Source organism: Myotis daubentonii, chromosome 16, assembly GCF_963259705.1.
Source record: "Myotis daubentonii chromosome 16, mMyoDau2.1, whole genome shotgun sequence".
Taxonomy (NCBI): Eukaryota; Metazoa; Chordata; class Mammalia; order Chiroptera; family Vespertilionidae; genus Myotis; species Myotis daubentonii.
The window spans coordinates 38,804,478-38,826,221 of NC_081855.1; the positions used below are offsets into that span (position 1 = coordinate 38,804,478).

The 21,744-nt window shown below is 43.6% G+C and overlaps 1 protein-coding gene across 1 annotated transcript in view; it reads right to left on the reverse strand.

Moving 5' to 3' along the window:
* The window catches only part of ERN1 (endoplasmic reticulum to nucleus signaling 1), a 68,714-nt gene that overhangs the window by 38,748 nt on the left and 8,222 nt on the right, over nucleotides 1–21,744 (reverse strand). The window contains exon 2 of the mRNA XM_059671677.1: nucleotides 5,290–5,410. Within this exon, the coding sequence (XP_059527660.1) occupies nucleotides 5,290–5,410 (121 nt within the window). The remainder of the gene's footprint in view (nucleotides 1–5,289; nucleotides 5,411–21,744) is intronic.

Below are 21,744 nucleotides of genomic sequence, written 5' to 3' on the forward strand. Positions count from 1 at the left end.
AAAATTATTGGTAGAAACAAGGTCATTCACCCTCCCTTAACTCAAAACTCCAGTCTCCCAAATACGTTCCTCGTGCTCAGGTGCGGCGATTAGGGACTACTTCTCCCCAGTGGCAGCTCACTGCTCCCTCCAGAGGAAAGTACTTCCGGAATCTACACTCTTCACTCGTATTCAGTTGTTAGATCCAAACTGTGGGGAAGAAAGTCTTAAAACATTTCTCAAAATTCAGCTCGCATGAGAACATTTTAAAATAGACACCTTATCAAAAGCGTCTCAAAATCCAAATCTCATCAGAACTGAGAAAGGATGTAACAGGTTTTCTTACAGGTAACCTCTGCAAGTCATGCAATGTCATGTGTGATGAAGGTGATCGTGGGGAGATACCAAAGTAACCTAAAAACCCGCCCATAGTGAAGGCAGCTGACTTCTACTAGGCTCTTATTCACCTTCACCTTGGCAGGAGTCAGTCAGACCTAAAAACGCACACTGAATGGTACAATCACTTGTGAAGGAAATTTAAGGGGGAGGATAAGGCAATTCAATACTATGACTTACGACCAAATGCCTCTCAGCATGTCCTAATTCACAGAATTCATTCTTGAGTGATGGGAGTGCCAGCAAACCTCGCAGGCATCCCAAGATGAACAAAAGGATAACTAAGTAGTCACAGCCAATAAAAAAGGGAATTTTACTCATGCACTATAACATTTACAACTGTGCTCTGATACATACCAAGTAATGCAGCAAAGACTACCCCCTGGAGTTGAACTCTATGCTACGTGTGGTGGCTGCGGGCTGAGAGGCATCTCTACAACCGGAGACGTGCTGCTCCGAAGCCAGTCCCGAGCGTGAGGGAGGCTGTGAGCGGGTACAGATGAGACTGGACACCAGCTGGTGACGGCTGAAGCTGGGTGACAGATACACGAGCGTTCATTATATAATCGTCTCTATGTCTGTTTATGTTTAGAATCTTCCATGACAAGGAGTAAAATACAGGAAACACATTTCCAAGATGCTCAAAAGCAGAAACAGGCCCTCTCATGTCCCTTCTTGTGAAACTTAATTTTCAGTCCTCCAAGACAATGGAGAACAAAGAAACACTTTTCTTGTGCTTAGCCGATAAAGTAGAAAGGTGGTGATGCGTATCTGAAGCCTAGAAAGGTTCTTAGGAGAAAAGAGATTAGGGCTATTAACCCTTCCCACAACTTCCCTTCTCACGTTTCCATCACACCTCTGCAGGCAGAAGTCGGACACTTCCAGAGGCACACAGCCTAAAGGAGGACAGAAAGCCTCCTGCAGAAGCCGCAAAAGCTGTGTGAAACTCAGATCAAAAACTGGAACTGGAAACTAATGCGACGATGGCACGAGTGGCAGGCGGGTATCCTGAGGAGGCCAAGTCAAGTCTCATCTGCTTTTCAGGGCTCCTGAAGGACGTCTAGTCAGAAGGGTTCTGGAACTCCAGTGGGCCTCAGGTGCCTCCGACATTTCCTGAGCATCCCTGGCTGTTTAGAGACCCCACCTTCAAGGAGTTAGAAATTCAGCAGGAAGACAAATGTAAACAAAAATTTGCACCACCAGCAGGAAGTGCCTCCAACACCCAATGGAGGAAAGGGCTCATCCTGCTGAGGAAACAAGCAAGTAGCCTGGGAAGAACAGGAGCCTGCCCAGCAGTGCAGGCTGCTGGAGGGGAGGGAGCAGAAGCCAAGGCCTGGAGAGGAGCTGTGGCTGCAACAAGGCGCACCTCTGGGGGAAAAAGGGAGGTGAGGCTGGAGAGGTGGGCAAGAGCGGATTCGGAAGAGCCTTGCATGCATACTGAGGAGCTCGGTCTTGGCTGTCTGTGGGCCAGTGCTCCCCAAACTAATCAGTGAAGGATCACACCATGGGTGATGCTTATCGCCCGTTGTACTTCTTTCCTCGTGGACAGGTAACGCAGGAGGGCAGACCACACCTGGAGTAGCACTGCTAGCAGTATTTCAGCAGGGGTGTGGTGTGGTCAATTAGTCTTTTCAGGGGGCACGTCTGACAGCAGTGTGATGGGTGAATGGGAAGATAAGACAGGTGCAGGGACCACAGTCAGGAAGCTGCCGCATTCATCTGGGAAATGAATAGAGAGCCTGGCTAAAGCACCAGCAAGGGGGAGGGGGAGGGGGAGTCAGATTTGGGAGACACTTCTTCAGCCTGCGTGACAGGACTCGGTGACCGAGTAGCAGAGCATCACTCTATTTCCCAGACTGGGTGGGCCGTGCTGTCAGCACCGGGAGAAACCATAGCAAGAGGCACACGGTAAGAAAGGGAAACTCCTGTGGGAAGATTTTCTTCAAATTTCAAATAACCAATTTAGTTCTGATCCCTCCCTCATAAGACTCCCCAATATTAACCATTCAAGGGACATCTCAGGAGTCCGGGCCCATCTGGTTGGGAAAGCAGCCATGTTGCACAGTTAGCATATTTTTATAATTAGTAAAGGGTGGTTCTAAATTAGATCCAGTCCTCCGTGCTATGGAGGGCATGGGAGTAGGGTTGCTAAAGAGTTAAGTGCAATTTGATGAAGATCTGAGTGTCAAAAATCGGTTAACTAGTATTTCAAATTGAGTGCAAGAAGCCGTAAACCAGAGCTGGCAATACCAGAGAAAGTCCTTTGGACCCCAGCAGGCCGAAGCGAGCTTTGTAAAACTAATCCAACAGAAAGCATGAGGACAATATTCTCTGTTTGCATTTGGGCAGAAAGTGCAGAAATAAAACATCCTCAACCATCTATCTGCACGGGTGATATTTCAGAGACAGACAGACAGCATCAGGTACTACCATTACAAAAATTACAGCTTAGACAGATCACAGCTAATGTACAGTGTCCGAACTCAACTCAGTGTCGGAAAGCAAATAAACTCTTTTTCTGCACTAGGTGCAGTCTGCCACGGTGGTGTAAGAAATCTCCACTTCTGGGAACAGCAACACGTGTTTGGGTGAGGAACAAAAGCACCTGCCAAAACCACTCTGTGGAAAGAAAAAAAACAACACTCCCAGCTTGTTGGCCCCTGAAACAGGGAAACAGTTAGGAAACCATGAAATGGAGTAACAGGTATATATTCTGCGGAACCCAGTTGGATGAGTTAAAGGTGTCTGTCTGCATCAGCACGGTTTTTCCGTTTGACTCTGCCCACGACTGTGCAGGCCCAAGCCACGGCCTTCCTTGCCTGGACCGGGGCAGTGGCCTCCACCTGGTCCCCTGCTTCCTCTTGGCCCCCAGTTCAGTCTCAACACAGCACCTGCTGATCCCGTACAGCGGAGGCTGGGTGTTGGAGTCAGCTGGGGCTGCCGCAACAAAATACTGTAGCCTGCTGTTTATTTCTCACAGTTCTTCAGACGAGAAGTCGAAGACCAGGTGTTGGCATGGTTGGGTTCCTTGAGCTCGAGGGTCTTTGGCCCTTCCTTCCTTGAGCGCTTACTCAGTGGGGCTGTCCCCGTTTAAACTTGCAGGGACCAAATATTGAGGGTCTAATATTGAGATTATTAGACCTTAATCAGATTTCTCTAATTCTTCCTTTAAGTGCCTTTTACCTCCTCCCTACTCTGCCTAGACGTGCTACCTCCTTTCCTTCTCCCCAGGTCTCGCTTCTCCGGACTGAATCCAATCTACCCACCAAGGTTCAGTTCCAACATCCCAGCGTCATGAAGCCTTTCCTGGCCCCCTCCCTCCGGCAGTTCCTAGGACCTCTGTGAAGCGGTCACAACACGCTCGTTGCGGAAGTTCTCCCTGCCAGACTGTGGGCTCCCTGAGGGCCAGTGCTATCTTTTTCTTCTTTGGGCCCACTGAGTATCTTTCACAGACCAGGTTCTGTAAACACATGTTAAATTAAAAAAAAGGGCAAAGTCTTTAAGCTCTAAACTACAGGAGAGAACAGACTAATTCTTATATTTGGCTAAGTAACAAACAAGGCAGGACACCGTTGCGCCCGATACAGCGGAGGCTACTTCTAGAAAGTAAGACTTGGAGAAGATCAAGTTAAAATAATACAGGAAAAAGCAAAGCAGAAGAATGAAGTGTCCTTGAGGCAAAAATGTCCTGCCTAGGAATACTGCCACTAAGGGACCAGCCTTAACACAAGAGTAAAAATCTTATCGCAATCCTTCTGCACCTTGTTGATTTCCATCTTTGGACAAAATCTGAAATTGTGAAATTTCAACAACTCTGATTTTTTTTTTTTTTAAGCAGTAAAAGACTTACACAGGAATGAGAGACGGTACAGATAACATCCTGTAATGCAATGCCCAAACCCAGCTCTACCATCTTCTAGTGGCCACCGACTTCCGAGAGCTGGTCCTTTCTGTTGCTTAAAGGCCCTGCTGATCCAAGCAGGACCCCGCCAGGTGCGGCAGGGCAGTCTGTAGTGCCTCAGCTGCCATCCTCTATGGATGGTAATTAGGTTTGCTGCTGCACTGACAAGATGACGTGTGGCCTCTGACACAGGCCCCTGTTTTCCCATCTAAAATACTATTTGGGGACATTTTATTAAGGAAGGAAAAACACTTGCTGTGCTCATGACAATAATGAGTCACGGATTAGTGACGGAAGAGAACACGCTGGTCAGGCCCTCATCTCGGGCCAAGTGAGGATCATTACTGGACAGAATAACAGAGATGACACGGAAAGCCCCAAATCCCGGGATTTGCATGGCTTTACCTGGGAAGATTGCATGGGAAATCGACTACAGTTTCCCAGCTGTAGGACTCCACTATCACCAGGAAGACAAGACCATAAACTGTGGGAGATTACGAAAGGAGAAACAGGTCTGGTCTTTTACTTCCCAACATGTAGAGAACCAATCAAGTGGCCAACTTGGATGAATGTCAAATCTTACAGCCCTCAATTATCCCAGCCTCTATAAAAGCAAATGAGTCATTTGCGGTTAGAGAAGATACCTTCTTGTAATTATGATTACAAGATTTTAATTATTAGAACTTAAAAAATTTAATGCGGCAAGTGTTTTTGTAAAGACCAAGCCAGAACTATTAATAGAAAAGCCTAGAGCTCTTTAAACATGAAATCTGGACAGAAGCAAACAAAACAAAAAACACACAGCCCACCAGTGCCTCTTCAACTGATGTGCTTAGCAGATAATCACAACCTAAGCTGTAAACATACCTTTGAGCCCTATCCTCTCCTTGACTCCATTATCCCTTTTTATTTTATTAAATAACATATAACTGTTTTTCTCTTTTTCTGGAATATGTTTCCTGGAAGCAGCAGAGCACATTGAACATGTCACCCAAAGACCAAATCCAAATTACCTTCTTTTAAAGTCCATTTGATCGAGCCTGTCCTCTTGCTGACAGCGTGCAAACTTCCATCCAGGGTTGACACAAACAGCAAGGTTTCAGGAAGCGTCACTGTGCTGGAACTTCCAAAAATCTGCAAAGAGATGGAGAAGAACCTTCCTGGTCAACATGATTCTTCACCTGGGGCATGTACCACCAGAGACCTCCGCCCCTGAAAGTTTCTAAAACCCACCAGCTTAGAGATGAGGAAACTGAGGATGGAGGCCTAGGTTCCCATCAAGGGCACCTGTCTGGACAACAGCTGAGTCAGGACTAGGACCCAGGTCACCTATTCTAAGTGACAATCCTTCCTGCAGAGGGACTGGCTTATGACCTAACATGACAAGGACAGGGATTTTGAAATAATCCCTGAGGTAGAAAGTACGCTCAGCTTTTTAACTGACTTCCTTCTCTTAGTTATATTTCACTTTCTAAAACTTGGCCATCTTGCAAGACTGATAAAGAAGAATGCCAACACACCCACACACACCCATACACACTTAGGAAATTTTAAAGGGCAAAGAATTAGGGGGAAATGTTTAAAGCAAAATAAGGAAAACAGCTCCCATTCTATAATGAGTTTATGTAGTAATAAAGCACCAAGATTTCAAGAGACATGTTATCAAAAATGCATAAAAAACATAACCCAAATTACTCCTCACTTATACTCAAAATACAATTTAAATTAAAATGCACATTTTATGCTCAATGAATTAAAAAAAATTTTTTTTTAAAGAAACTAGCCAAAGGCAGTGAAATTCACTTGTTGGTGGTGATAAAAATGGTTAGTGCAGTCTTTCTGGAAAGTATAAACGTGCTCATATTTTTGGTCCTGTAATTCCATGTCTATATCCTTAAGAAATAATTCCAGATATGGAAAAAGCTCTGTGCACAATGATACTCATTATATCCCATTTTATAAATACAAAAAACAAAAACAAAAAACCCAACCTAGAAAGGTCTGAATTTCCAATAATATCTAAATGGCTGAAATAAATTATGACCCACAATGAAGCATTATGTAATCATTAAAACAGAATGTGGAAAAGCTACAACAATACAGAAAAATGCTTATATTCATTGTCACATGAACAATAAAGAATCTAAAAATGTTTTTAAAATACATTTTTATTGATTTCAGATAAAGGGAGAGGAAGAGAGAAAATCATCAATAATGAGAATACCTACCAGGTATCAAACCTGCAAGCCCTGACCGGAAATGGGTTGATGCTCAACCACTGAGCCACACTGGCTGGGCTGAATCCAAAAGTTAATGAAACTGTGGCTATCATTATACTGGACAGATTCTTTGTCTGCCTGTCCTCCAGCTTTGCTAGAGATTGTACGTACCCTCATCCACACAGATTCCATGGGAGCAGCCGCGCGCGCGCGTGTGTGTGTGTGTGTGTGTGTGTGTGATGTGCAGGTGATGGCTGGAAGGTTTCCTAGGAACATGCTTTTGTGATATGGGCCCATTCAGCAATGCCATCTTGTAATGAGCTTGTCTCTTCTTTTGTCTCTATAGTGTCCTGCACATTAACTGGTTCCTGTAGCTGTTGAATTAAAAACAGGCCAACTTGTTTATACTGAAACAGTTTGAATTTTGGCACAAATGTTACTTTAAAAATATGGCTGGCTTTTAGCATGAACTCTAAAAGCTCGGGGGATTACTCCCCTGTGCATGGGAGTCTGACCCTCAAATACCTGGTCATTCTTGGTAAGAGCCAGGATGATGCCCAGTTAATCCCTTAAAAGGGAAAGCCAAGTGGCTCTCTCCGGGACAGTCTGAGGTGGCAGGACAAACACTCCAGCCCCTGCATTCCTTTTCAGGGGGCGACACAGCTGCCAGGACCTAGAGCTCATCTCACCTCCTTTGTGCCTGGCCTGGAGGGGGAGAAGTTCCCCCTTTATTTTGTCCAGAGCCAAGGCCCACTCACCTGGATGGGAGAAACCACAGCCAGCCTTATCGCTCCTGCTGAGCCTATTCTCCGGGTAAAGCCTTAAACCCGAAGAGGAAGGGTCTGCTTCTAATCCCACCTTTGGAACTCGGAAATCAGTTTCAGTTAGATTGGCTAGATCAGTGGTCGGCAAACTGCGGCCCCTTCAGTGTGGCTCTTCCACAAAATACCACGTGCGGGCGCACACGTACAATGCGATTGCAACTTCGTGGCCACACTCAAGGGGCCAAAGAGCCGCATGTGGCTTGCGAGCCGCAGTTTACCGACCACTGGGCTAGAAAAACAAGCCTCAGGGGTGATGCCTGCCCCAGCTGGAATCAAGAGGCTACGCACACCAACTGTTTGGTGTAGTTAAAATTATTTTAGGCCACAGGGGATAGATGAGGACAAGCTTCACCTAGACCTGCTCACACCTGAAGCAGAATCGTGCACGTTGCCCGGAGCATCTGGCCTGGAGAACAGTGGCCCTACAAAGACCACCGAGGCTGTAGCTGAACAAGACCGAGGGCTGCCTCCCATTGGAAAGGGGATGGGTTTGCAGCTTGATGTGGGATGGCAGGATTATGTTGGTAGGGGCAGTTGGGGAACTGAATAAATGAGAAGACCCAAGCATGCCTAGGGGCCAAGAGATAGAAATCCCTGCTGAGCCCCCTCCACCTATCAAACAGTTACCCCAGGAACTGCCCTTTTGCATGCTAGGTCTTGTGATCACACAAAAATTGGGTTGAACACTCTGGATAGATGAAATGGTAAAAAATTAAACTTGGGAGATTTCATTGAATATGTTTTCCTCCACATAAAAAACAACTGAATGAGAGAAAGACAAAGGCAGAAACAGAGAAAGAAGCCGGAGAAGAAAAAAGCTGAAAGACTGGGAGGGTGCGGCCCACTTCCACCAATCCTCAGGCCTCGCCAAGTCCCTGTCTTTGGGCTCAGAGACACCCAATCCTTACAATTAATTCCCCTCTTTGCTCAAGCTTGTTGGAACTAGGTTTCTGTCACTCACAGCCCATACAGTCCTAACACACACACACACACACACACACACACACACACACACACGCATATACACAGAGCAAATGAAAATATACAGAGAAAAAAAAGATGAAGAAAATGTTGCAAGATTATTGCCATAGCCTTTTCTCCTCTATTTTCTAAATTTTCTATAATAGGATCACATAATCAGCAATGAATTTTTCATAAGACAGGAGATGGACAAGTTAGCAGGTGGAAGAGAGGCTAGAATTTAAAGGAGCCTCGGCAAGCTCCTAAATCCCAGGTGAAGCGCTTTCCATCTCAGGCCATGAGGCAACTCGACCACCTTGGATCATTAATATCCACCAAACAAGGAAGCAAAGCTAAGAAACACAGAGGTCTCCTGGCAAGACAGTGTGCTTCCAAGAATAGAAGAGTTTGTTGTTGTTTCAAAGCCTACAGTACAATTACAATGAACTAAATGCCCCCAAGTACATGTATCACATATTGAAAGGGCTAATATTAAATAAAATATTAATAGTGCTGCTTCGCGGCTAGCGTGGAAACAATAGCCAGCTGCCTGTCTGAGCTGCCTGGAAACCACAGGAAGAGCAATTGTCTATGGTTGGTTGGTGAACTGAAATGAAACACTAATCACCTAACTAACACGGTCTTTTAAACATCTCAAAAATACCAGCGTGGGCTAGACGTTGGATTTGGCAATGAGACTGCTGACAGTTAATCACAAGGTCCACAGTGACATCACAAACCCCCTCACAACCGGCAGGTTTTTCTCTTCTTTGAAGGCTCTCGGCTGTTTCAAATTAGAATGTCCGGAGCCCCTGTGACCAGTGTCATTCTCTCAGAAGGCAAATGAATATGACAAAATGTCTGGCTCTTCACCCCTGGCATTTTTTTGAAGCATGCGTACACCTGCTTTCAATACAGTTGCTAAAACTAACATGAATTAAGCTTCTATATGCCTTTTGCAATACTACGCAGAGCTGCGAGCTACGTGTATCTGAACATCTACACACATGCTTCCCAGTAATGAACTTGCATTCCCTGCACCCAGGCATGTCAGTCGCCAGTGCTCCCGCTTCCCTACGACGGACGAAATGGCAATGGACCCTGCGGTCACACTAGTTTCCGGAGCCTGACAATGGAAAGAAAATGCTGATGCTGCAGACCTGCGGCAGGCTGACTACCTGGAATCTGACTCATTTTTCAAACTAGTGAAATATATATTCCTGGTTTCAATGGTGACTTCTAAGAAGTAGGCACAGCAACACTGCAGAAGGTAAGAACGACAGTGGTGGGTAATCTGGTCTAACCTAAAACTAGACACCCATTAGCTGGTCGGTCCTCATGCAAGTCTGACACACATTATCTCACACAAGGCGACCCCAAGATAATTCTAGGAAACACCCAGACTGATGGCTAGAGGGTTGGCAATTCAGGGCAGAAGATGCTGGGAAGTGGCCGCTGGTCAGACGGCTTATTTCACGTGGGCTGGGTGAGTGGTAAAGCAGTGCTCACGGCCGGCCTGCTCAGTCAGGACTTAACGGGTCTCCCTCCCGTGAAAACCAATGCCGCTGCCGGGCTGCGGCCTCATGTTCTATGTTCGGATTACAAAGCAGCCACACCAGTTCTTAAGATGCACCATCCACTTTACCTTCACTGCAAAGACCTAGAAGCAGCTCCCAAGTAACTCACATAGATGATTAAAAGGTGGGTTGCCGACAGTTTCATTCTCTAATATTCTAAACTTAGCGAATTGTTAGCTGCTCTTGTATTAACTCCTTATATTTCAGGTAAAAACAAACAAACAAACAAACAAAAAAAAACCTTTTCTAAAACGAGTTCTGAAATAACTTTGTTTAGGAAAAAGTCTTTGATAAAGAGAATTATGGACACAAGGGGCGTGATGTGTTTAAGCAGCACAAAAACAAATGAAACAGCCTCTAGCAAAAACCCACCCATTTCTAACGAGTACTTGGGGCTGGTCAGGCCAGGAGGCGACTTACCCATGGCAGGAGGAAACCACCACCAGAGCCCCAGGGCTTGGTTTTGCTGCCCTGCCTGTCACTGAAGTGACTGCTCACCTCCATTCACCCTCCGCCCCTCAAGGAAGAATGGCAGGGAGCCCACTGCCAGCTGCTCTAAGATCCAGGGCACAGGAAAGGCCAGTGCAACTCAGGGTTTTTAGAAATGCTGCATTTTCCAAAGAAATGCAAGTCTTAATGTTCAGACTCACATTTCAAGAAAGAATCGGTCCACAAGCTGACCACCTAATAACAAAGGCCAGAAATAAGGTTAATAAAAATAGCACAGAACTCTCATCTCGCAGTCAGTGGGAAGAAGTGGTGCCATGCACACATGTGTCGCATACCCAGCTTTCCAGAGGGATTGAGACCTGATGAATCTATTTACAAACCTGGTGCATCCTACCCCAGGCGAAGGGGGTACACACACCTACAGAGGCCCCTCCGCTGGGAACAGGAGAGCCATACACTTCTCAGGTGGCATACAGATTGACTGAATCAAACCCAAGAAAGTTAAATTTACATGACAACACTGTAGTGCTAGTTTAGTAGAATAAGTAAAAATAGTTAAAATAAAAATCTCTTCTGTGAATCTTCTCCCCTTCCTACCTCCACTCCAACAGACCACAGTTTCTAAAATAACATCAGGATCAATCATCTGGCTGAGAAAATGGTTTTCCCTTCCCCCCTTTTGGGAGAACTGCACCGACCAGGATTTGTTCAGGGATTTTGTGTGTGTGTTGTTTTTCCCCCCAAATAATTTTTCCTCTACTTTCATTGGATTACTGTTATATTGCATAATCCTAACTTTAGTTTTATTTATTTAAGGTTAAGAAAACCATTTTTCCAAACCAAACTAGAAATCTAACAAGGATATTGGCATGTTTCCATAGAATGTCAATACACAATGTAATGTGTACCTAAATTCCTGGAACCTACAATCTGCCATCAACACTCAGTGTGCCTTCTACAGTGCAGGGGCTCCTGGCCAAGGCTCAAATCCACTGGACAGCTGGCCTCAGAGGTAAAGTAAAGTTAAAGTGACCTCAAGTTCATTTTGGTTAATGAATACTACACATTATGGTATTACAGGTAATACTGTACTTAAAACAGGTATGCAAGTGAGGGAAGGATTGCGTAAGAAAGATTTCCAAGAAATTTTGTTTTATACTTAGAACACAAGCATTCTTGAGAAGATTTAAAGCTGCATGTCACCAAGTGTGGAATAATAGATTTAAAATGGATTAGAATGTGCTAAGGAATCAAGAGCTTATAATTATTAACAGCAATAATGCTCGGAGGTGAGAAGGGCATTGTTCTCCTGACTTTAATTAGTGAAAGCCACAGGATGGATGAGCTGATTTTAAGAGATATCAGTAAAACACTCTTTGGATACCAAGGAGAGAGAGAGAGAGAGAGAGAGAGAGAGAGAGAGAGAGAGAGAGAGAGAGAGAGAGGCACAATTTGTGCAGTAATATGTTAATTCAGCAGGAAGTACCCAAAAATATTATTCTGTAATATAGTCCTTGGCAGGCACTAAATGATATTCAAAAGAGGACATATGTGTCTACAATTCTTCTATTTGTAGCAATAGTAACTACTTCAGATTATAAACTTCAACAAAGCCTGGCTATTTGTGATTCTGGTGGCTTTACACAAATACCCAGCAGAGTACTGTCATTCTAATGCCATTTGATCACATAGAAGACTGTGCCCAATGATGGCCAAAAAGCTGTCTAGAATTCACCAAAGCAGCTACGACTAAATGCCAGTACACGCCCATTACATAAAGATCTCTTATTGGAAAATAGAGCCCACATAAATATAAGCCTCAGACTGATCAGGAGAGTGGGCTAAACAAAGACTACTTTTGAAGGTTTCTTATGTAAAGGCCTGTTAGACAGACATAGCGAAGATTTTTATTCTAATCACACCCTGCTCTCCAACCCCGAACTCATTTACACACCTGACCCAACAGTAAAATCCTCTCTTCCAATTATGGAGATGTCTATATAGCCATCTGACACAGTGACACAGAAAACTCATTGTCTAGTTTCCTGTCTACTGAATTGGGATAGAGATTAGAGGACATATAAAGAGCTTCCCAGACAAGAAAAAGCTAAAGGAGTTCATCACCACCAAACCAATATTACATGAAATGTTAGAGTCTTCTTTAAGAAGAAGGAAAAAAAAGACAAAAACTATGAGCAATAAAATGGAAATAATTACATATCTATGAACCATTGAATCTAAAAAACAAGTGAACAAGCAGAACAGAAACAGACTCATAGTTGGGGGAATGGGTGAAAAAGGTGAAGGGATTAAGTACAAATTGGTTGTTACAGAATAGTCATGGGGATGTAAAGTACAGCATAGGGAATATAGTCAATAACATAATAACTACGTACGTATGGTGTCAGATGGGTACAAGATTTATTGGGATGATCACTTATTAAGTTATATAATGTCTAATCACTAAAACTAATATAATATTGTATGTCAAGTCAACTGTAATTGAAAAATAAAAATGATTTAAAAAATTTAGAAAGCCTGGTAAAAAGCAGCTAGAGAAAAAAGAATTAAAACATTGATGATATTAAGAGACTTTTCTTGTTTAATTTTGCCTATGTTTTAATGATTTCAGTCTATTACTAAGAACTAGTCCAAGTTCTGTTATACTTCATTTACTTGAGTGTAAGTCAGCAATAATCCATCAACCAAACACTAGTTCCTTCTAACCAGCCTATCAGCTGTTAAGTTTCCGGACATTAGGTCAATAAAGGTAACCATGACATTTGCTTTGGATGGGAGTCAAGTGTCTGCTTGGGATGCAGTAAAGGGCAAGGCCTAACTGAACAGCTCTGTGTGGTTTCCAAACTAAGCAACTGAGGGAGTAAAACTAGTATTGGTGGCCATTCTTGTGTGGTGTAATTAACCACCATCCAAGACAGTTACAATTCTTTGGTTTAGGCTATTCCTTTAACGGGTCTGATAAAAGGTTCCTCATAAATTCACTTTATTCCTGAGCACAAAGGTATACTAGTTTCACAACAGGTAAATATATTTCACCCACTGGTTTGGGAGCCCCAGGCTGTGTCTAAGTCCAAATAGCCAGCTGTTCTGTTTGTCTTCATGGTCCCTCTGTCATCAACTTATATTGACACCATGGGAGGAGGAAATACATTTGGGCATGAAAGGTGCTCTGTGGTCAAGGAAACAAGCCCTGTGCTTAGTGTGGTATCAAATCCCTAAGGTTCCTAAGCATCTTATTATTTATGAAAACTAAAACTCAAGCTTTCTCGATCATTTGGTGGTTGAGATTTAGAATGCGAGTATTGCCACTACTATGCTGTTGTCTTCACCAAAAGGCAACAGTAGCAGTTCAGGTCTTGTAAAAACTGAGGCATCTAGTAGGCTCATTTACCTGAATGGGACAGCAGCATCATAAACAAACTAAAGTAATAAAGGTCTGACTTAGACAAGTAATTCCTAAAGAAGACAAATTTGATCCTACAGTTGAACCTACTGATAGGAAGTCCTCAAACAAAACCCTATGGGGAAAAAGGCTCGATTAGATACCAAATTTTTCAGTCCTGATAACAGCAACTAATCAAAATCTGTCAATTTTGTTCTTTACCCTTAGTTGGGGATTTCTTTTGGGGGTAGGAGAGTGGAAGGGGTCAAGTAGGAAGTAGATAAATGCTCTAGTCCAGTGGTCGGCAAACTCCTTAGTCAACAGAGCCAAATATCAACAGTACAACGATTGAAATTTCTTTTGAGAGCCACATGTTTTAAACTTAAACTATATAGGTAGGTACATTGTTATTAACTTAATTAGGGTACTCTTAAGGCTTAGGAAGAGCCACACTCAAGGGGCCAAAGAGCCGCAGTTTGCAGACTACAGCTCTAGTCAAATAAAAGTTATCTACAAACAACTGCATTTATGACATAATTGCCATCCATGCTTGCCAGATGTTGCCAAGCTTCATAAGAGAAGATACCTGGACTTCCCTTGTCAGAATCCCCACTGTTTGAAGTCCATTTGAGGATTACCTACTTCCCTATTGGCCCAGTCCACCATACTGCCTTCCTGTTGCAAATGAGCTAGATGGTCATTAGGTCCATATGGCTCCATACAACACAGATCAAACTGTAGAACTGTTTACAACTTCTGGAATATATAATTTTAGAGATGAAAAGGGCTGAAGAGATCACCTTACCCAACCCTCTCATTTCATAGAAGTCAAGGCCCAGAGAGGTGAAGTGACTTGCCCAAGGTACCACAGACAGTTAACTGTAGACAGAGGACTGGAACCAAGGTCTCCGCCTTTCTGTTTGGTCCTTTGCCCACTGCACCACACTATAATTTCAATACTTTAAATCATGGTTCTCTGAGAACCGTAAGCTTAAATTATTTCAGGCCTGGACCTCCCCTCTGAATCCTGCCGGAGAGGATGAAGAACAGCACGCTGCCCTGAGGGAAGGGGGGGATAGGATCTTTTGGAAGAGGCCAAAATGTAAACTGTAGATTCTACACAGACACCCAATATACCAAAAGGCACTGCAAATTACACAGGGTGGGGTTTTCAAAAAAATGTTCTGGGTAAAAATTCCTGAGATCCCACTGTAGATCTAAGTGGGTGGGAATACCACCACAGAAAGTCAAAGGCCTTAGCCACCATAAAAAAAATTCTTGCGATACATTTATCCAACCCAGTACTAATGGTTTTCTTAAAAATGCTCTTTGATGATGATGATGATGATGATGATGATGATGATGATGATATAGTAGCCTCTGCCAATTCCTTTGATGAAGAAAGTCATTCTTTCAAGACCAATGCCAAGGAAACACACATTACTGATTAGCACAGGACAAGTCCCTCAAACAGCAAAGACCATTTTAACGACCAAACATATGCTGATGAGCCTCAAGCACTAAGTCAGGACTGCTTCATTTAGCAGGATATATGCTCACAAAAAAAGGAAACAGGGGTCTGAATATTAATTTTTTCATGTGAGAAAAAATCTTATGCCACCAGATTTCCATAATTTTAGCATAGGTTTCTATTTTCTAGGATCCTCTGAGAAGCCCATGTAAACATCTCTATGCAATTCTCACACATTTGGGCAGAGATAGGAAATGATAAGAAAATGCTTGGAAGACTGTGTTGGCACAACTCAATCTGGAGAGGGACAAGTGAAGGCTGAGAACAAGAGCAGGGCAAGAGGATTGGCTGGGACCAAGCTATGCTGCTTCCTCCAGTTTATCAAGACGCAGGCAGGAAACAGAAGCAGAAAAGAATGCCCAAGAAGGAGATAGCAAGCCTCTGGATTCAAGGAAGAAGCCCTTCCAGGGACCAAGGAGAGAGGAACTCCCTCCTGAGAAAGGAGAAATGGCTGTCCAGGACAGGGATGGGGGAGGGACACGCTTTTACAGGACACACACTCTGTAGCCAACAGGCTCCATTTTCCCAGGGATCGCTCTTCCTAAAGTTACCATCCTGGTCAGGCTTCTGCCTCGTCTGGAGGTCATCCAATCTTACTGCCAATTTCTCCAGGTTAGAAAAGCAGCTTACATGGGCATCTGAATTGTGGGGGAGGCTGGCTAAGCTTCCCAATCTGTTTTTCCTTTTGAACAACATCTCTTTAACTGCTAAACAGTAAAATAAATATTTAGGTTTCCAAAGACAAGAATTATATAAGTACCAGGGAAGACATCTTATTGAAGAAATTGGTGGGGGAGCCAAAGATACCATCGGAAAGTAAACAAAGTCAAAAACCTGACTATCCACTCTGACTTAAACCTCAGTTGCTACTCATCTCCTCCCCTCAGGGGCAGACAGCGATGGTATATGGAACAATTAAGAATAGATTAAAATGGTTTATGATGTTTAAAAAGGAAGAAGGATTTTTTAAAAAAGAACAAGGAAAAAAAAAATAACTGCTGAAAAGATTTTTACCAAACGGTACTACATTTTACATTCTGGATTGTATGTGATCATCTGAAACACTCTGACGTTTGTTATGCTTCAGTGAAGTATAATGTGATTGTTAGAAGGGCAGACTCTGGGGCCAGACCACCCTGGGCAGTCACCTTGATTTTCTCACCTGTAAAAAGGGAATAATAATACTTCTTTTTTAAAAAAATATATATTTTATTGATTTTTTACAGAGAGGAAGGGAGAGAGATAGAGAGCTAGAAACATCGATGAGAGAGAAACATCGATCAGCTGCCTCCTGCACATCCCCCACCGGGGACGCGCCCGCAACCCAGGTACATGCCCTTGACTGGAATCGAACCCGGGACCCTCCAGTCCGCAGGCCGACGCTCTATCCACTGAGCCAAACCAGCTTCGGCAATAATACTTCTTGACAGGATTGTTGGGAGAGTTAAATGAGTTAATATACATAAAGCTCTAAGAACAATACCTAGTACACAGTGAGTGCCATATAAGTGTCAATTATTATGATGATTAATCAAGAACTGTGCAAGACACTAGGATCTAATCACAACAGAGATCTGATTCCTGCCTTTGTGGAGTTTATGATCTAATAAGGGACCATAGGAGTCAAAGAGCCAGACAAACAAAATGACAAATTGCAGTAAGTGCTATGAAAGAGATATACAGGGACCCACGAGAGCATAACAGGAGAAGCCGAGTTGGGGTTGTGAGGTCAGTGTCAACGGTTTTCCTGAAGGAGTGACATCTGATTTAAGATCTAAAGCAGTGGTTCTCAACCTTGGCTGCACATTAGAATCACCTGGGAATCTTTTTAAAATCCTGATTTCTGGACCTCATCCTCCGGAAATTCTGTTTCTTTGTTATGGGGTGGGGCCACAACATTAGTAACAACCAGAATTTCCGGAGGATGAGGCCCAGAAATCAGGATTTTAAAAAGATTCCCAGGTGATTCTAATGTGCAGCCAAGGTTGAGAATCACTGATCTAAAGGAAGAGGGGGAGGAAGGGAAGAATTTCCTGGGCAGAGGGAACGGCCTGTGCAAAGGTCCTGAGATTGAAGATAATTTACTGTGTTTGAGGACCTAGTGGGCCAGTGCTACTGGGAGACAAAGCAGAAAGGGCAATGGGACAAGGTGGGGCTGGGAAAGCTGGCCAAAGCCAAGTGTGTGCTCATCCAGCGAGGCCACAAAAATCAGAATCTTCCCTGCGTGTCTTGTTACCTATGCAGCTCACAGAAAGAGAAGGAAGAGGTGCTGTACACATCCGTGCAAAGCAAATATGGAAGCAACAAATGTTCCCCTGGGCAGTGATGGCGAACCTTTTGAGCTCGGCGTGTCGGCATTTTGAAAAACCCTAACTTAACTCTGGTGCCGTGTCACATATAGAAATTTTTTGATATTTGCAACCATAGTAAAACAAAGACTTATATTTTTGATATTTATTTTATATATTTAAATGCCATTTAACAAAGAAAAATCAACCAAAAAAATGAGTTCGCGTGTCACCTCTGACACGCGTGTCATAGGTTCGCCATCTCTGCCCTAAGGTGAAGTTTGATACACAAGACACAATCTGTGTTCACACCCTAGGTGAGTTTTCCCTGGTGTTTTATTTTATACCAATGCTGGACTGATGCTGGTTTACAGCTGAGTATCACACACCAAAACTTCATGGACAAGTTGAATAGTAAGACTGCTGCATGACGTATGGCCTATAAAGCAAACTCCAACACAAAACCTTTCATGAGATCCTCCTCCGAGGGACTTCTCTGACCAGCCACCAGGCACGGATTTGGAGGCCCAAAGAGTGGCACATGCCTCCTCCTGTCCTTTTATCCACCGGGGTGCTCCATCTCCCCAGTACCTGCAGTCAATTCCAGGCTCCTGTTGCCACAGTAAGAGTAACCATACAGTAAGGCTGGGTTGTTGGATCACGGTCTCGCATTACTCATGCAGGCTGACAAGTTATCAATCTCTTCTAGGCACTCCCTGTTTCACACTTCCTCCTGTTGGCTGACTCGTCTATGTCCAACTTACTTGCTAAATCACTTACTTCAACCCCACTCCCAGGACTGGACTCTCTCTTTTAACCTACAGATGCACAGAAAGAAGGGCCCTGGTACGTATAAGGTACTGGAACCCCAAGGCTTATAACACTCCTGCCTTCAAGGAGTTAACCATCTAGCAGAGAAACTGTACAACACCATGGGAAATATGGCAGGTTCCATAACCACACCTCCTGAAGGCTGGCCTGGCAGTGAGCCCAGGCCCTGTCCAGGGCGATTCCCTATGATTCTGAGCCCATACTCCCCTGCTCAGGCCTGCTTGTCAATCCTTGGCCTATCCTGTGTTCACATAATTCCAAGTTAAAAAACCAAAGTTCCTCAGGTATCCCCACAAGCCTGGCACATGCTCGACAGGTGATTTTGGGTGAACAAAGCTGAAAGATGAGACTGGGAACAGGGATATATGTTCTGGCTCAGGCTCTGGGCAAGTCATTAAATTTCTCCTGCCATCAGTATATGATTCTATGAAGGAGGAACACTGAGTTGGAAGCTCAGAAGTGTGATGAGCTATGATTTACCAGGCCCTCACCTCTCCTCAGGCTTTGCTGTAGATTCTTCTCCCCCTAACTGATCAAAACATGCCAAAACCCACCTGAGAATTTGAGAGAGTTTAGAAGTCCTGATGCCTCTGAACACAGTCATCCCCAATCCTGGTCTTTCAACATCTTGGCGTCTCTATGTATCTCAAATTATTGCAACATTGGCAATTAGTAATAATCTGATTCACTTTAAGGTTCAGGGTGGGGAAAAGAAATACCATAGAAATCAACCAATAATATGTGGGAGGAGGTAGGTTACTCCCAAGGACACATGCTGTGGGCTATAAAACCAACCATCTCCTAAACTGAAAGGGAGATCTCTCTTCTTCTCCAAACCACAAATCAGATAAGTGATTGAACTTTACTCCAGTTCCAAAAGCCCCAGAGATTTCCAAATACTGAACCTTCAGATCAAGATGTCTTAGGGTTGGTTTTAGAAGCAACTGTGGTTTGGCTCCCAGTCAGTTGAAGAGCAAAGCTACAGATAAACTTGTTCTTAATCTCTTATGTGTAAAGGAAACCGTTTTCTTGGTAAAACAAGACCACTGCAAGCGGAAAATGAACCCTAACAGAACTAGAGGATAAGGCCACTCGATTGTTCAGAGGTCAGCGATTCCCCGAAACTGGCTTTACATCTTTCATGCAGTATTTGAATTTGCCTGGAGATCTTATAAATCCTTCCCCCATGGAAGAAACTACTTAATGTTCTTTGAGTAACAACTGAGGTCGCTGAGATAACTGGCTGGCCATGTCCCGCACCTTGCTGTACCGCCAGGCCTTTCAACCCGCACCTGCTGCAAAGGCCTTCGGGCTGCGAGGCTGAGAGACAGATATCCAGTTCTCACAGAAAAGGGGGAGGTAAGTCTCACAAACTGTCCCCTCCTACAATTTGCTTCCAACACACACATTCTCACCCTGATAAGAAAGTTCTTTTTTGTTTATATGCTTCATTCTTGTACCTTAACTATCGGACTTACTCCTCCCACAAATTTCTTCCACACCCACACCACCCTGGCTACTTCACTCTGGCTACAGAAGGCTCTCTTAAAACTCAGAGATTAATTTCACCTGCAAGGGTGCTGCAATGGGACCTGGAAAGTAATACTGTTTTTATTCCTTAGGCATTTTGATATATGGAGAAGGCAGCACTTTAAATAATTCTAAACATTGTGTAATTCAATAACTAAGTGTATTTGGTAAGACTGTAAGCAATAAAATTAAAAAAAAAGTGTATTTGAATGTAAGGCCAATTATTAAAGTTAATTTTTTTAAATCCTCCCCCTTGGATATGTTCTTATTGATGTGTTTTTTTGTTTTGCTTTGTTTTGTTTTTTAAGAGAGAGGAAGGGGCAGAGAGAGAGCAACATCAATGTGAGAAAGAAACATTCATCAGTTGCCTCCCATATGTGCCCTGACTGGAAATTGAACCCCCAACGTTTTGGTTTACGGGACGACACTCTAATCAACTGAGCCACCCGGCCAGGGCAAAGCTGATTTTTTTTTTTTTTTTTTTAAGAACTGGAATACTCACCAGTCTGGAATGACTTGCTCTTTTAAGAGTTGGGCAATACATCAGTAGATGAATGGATTAGAAAACTGTGGTACATCTACACGATGGAATACTATGCTGCTCTAAAAAGGAAGGAACTCTTACCATTTGCAACGGCATGGATGGAACTGGAGAGCATTATGCTAAGTGAAATAAGCCAGTCAATGAAGGAAAAATACCACATGATCTCACTCATTCGTGGATAATAGAGACCATTATAAACTTTTAAACAATAATAGATACAGAGGCAGAGCTGCCTCAAACAGATTGTCAAACTGCAGCAGGAAGGCCGGGGAGGGTGGGTGCAGGAGGTAGGGGGGTAAGAGATCAACCAAAGGACTTGTATGCATGCATATAAGCATAACCAATGGACATAAGACACCAGGGGATAGGGGAGGCTAGGGGACTGTCTAGGGTGGGGGGGAAAAATGGACACATATGTAATACCCTTTGTAATACTTTAAGCAATAAAAAAAAAATATGCTGACTGAAATATGAAAAAAAAAAGAGTTAGGCAATATTGGACTATATGAGAAACAAATACAATGCTAGATTCTCTATTCCTAGTTCTGCTGCTAACCAGCAGGATGTAGCGATCCCAATTCTCTATAAGATAAGCCCAAAGCTGTCTCTAGGCCAGGCCAGGGCTCTGTGATATTACAGGGCACAGGTAGACACATCTGCTCTGTCTAGGATTAAAGTACAAGAATTACTTAATGGCCTCAATCTGGCTGCACATTAGTCACCTGGGGCTTACAAAAATGTTTTTTAAAGAAAGGATGCCAGCCTCCATGCCTAAAGATGTTGATGTCAGTCACCTGGGGTGGGGCCTCTGCACAGGGTTTTTACAAAGCTCCCCAGGTGACGGACTCAGCCAGGGCTGAGAGGCACTGCCTCGAGTCACACATTCCTGGCTGCAGCTGGGGCCCTTCTTGCAGGTGTTTCTCTCGTTCCTAGAGGCCCCGCAGGAGTCATGGGCCATTGGCTTTAAGAGAAAAGATGTCTGATTTCGTTTGGGCAACAAACTCCTCTGATAACTGTAGATCAATGGCAACATCAGGTTCTCTAAAGATCTGATGGCACTGTTTGTTCAGAAAATGTATGAAAAAATTTGGTTTCCATGACAAACACTCCTGCAGCCTAGACAAACAATTATTCCCCCACTGGAAACAGAGGGGGGAGGGGCAATAATCCACTGGAGAAAGGGCTGGTTTTGAATTATAATTATAAATTAGTCTACTAACTACGGAAATCATGTTTAATACATAAGACGACAACCCTGGATCAGGGTTCATTCTTTAATAGTGAAACATCATGCTGAGTGAAAAATGAAAG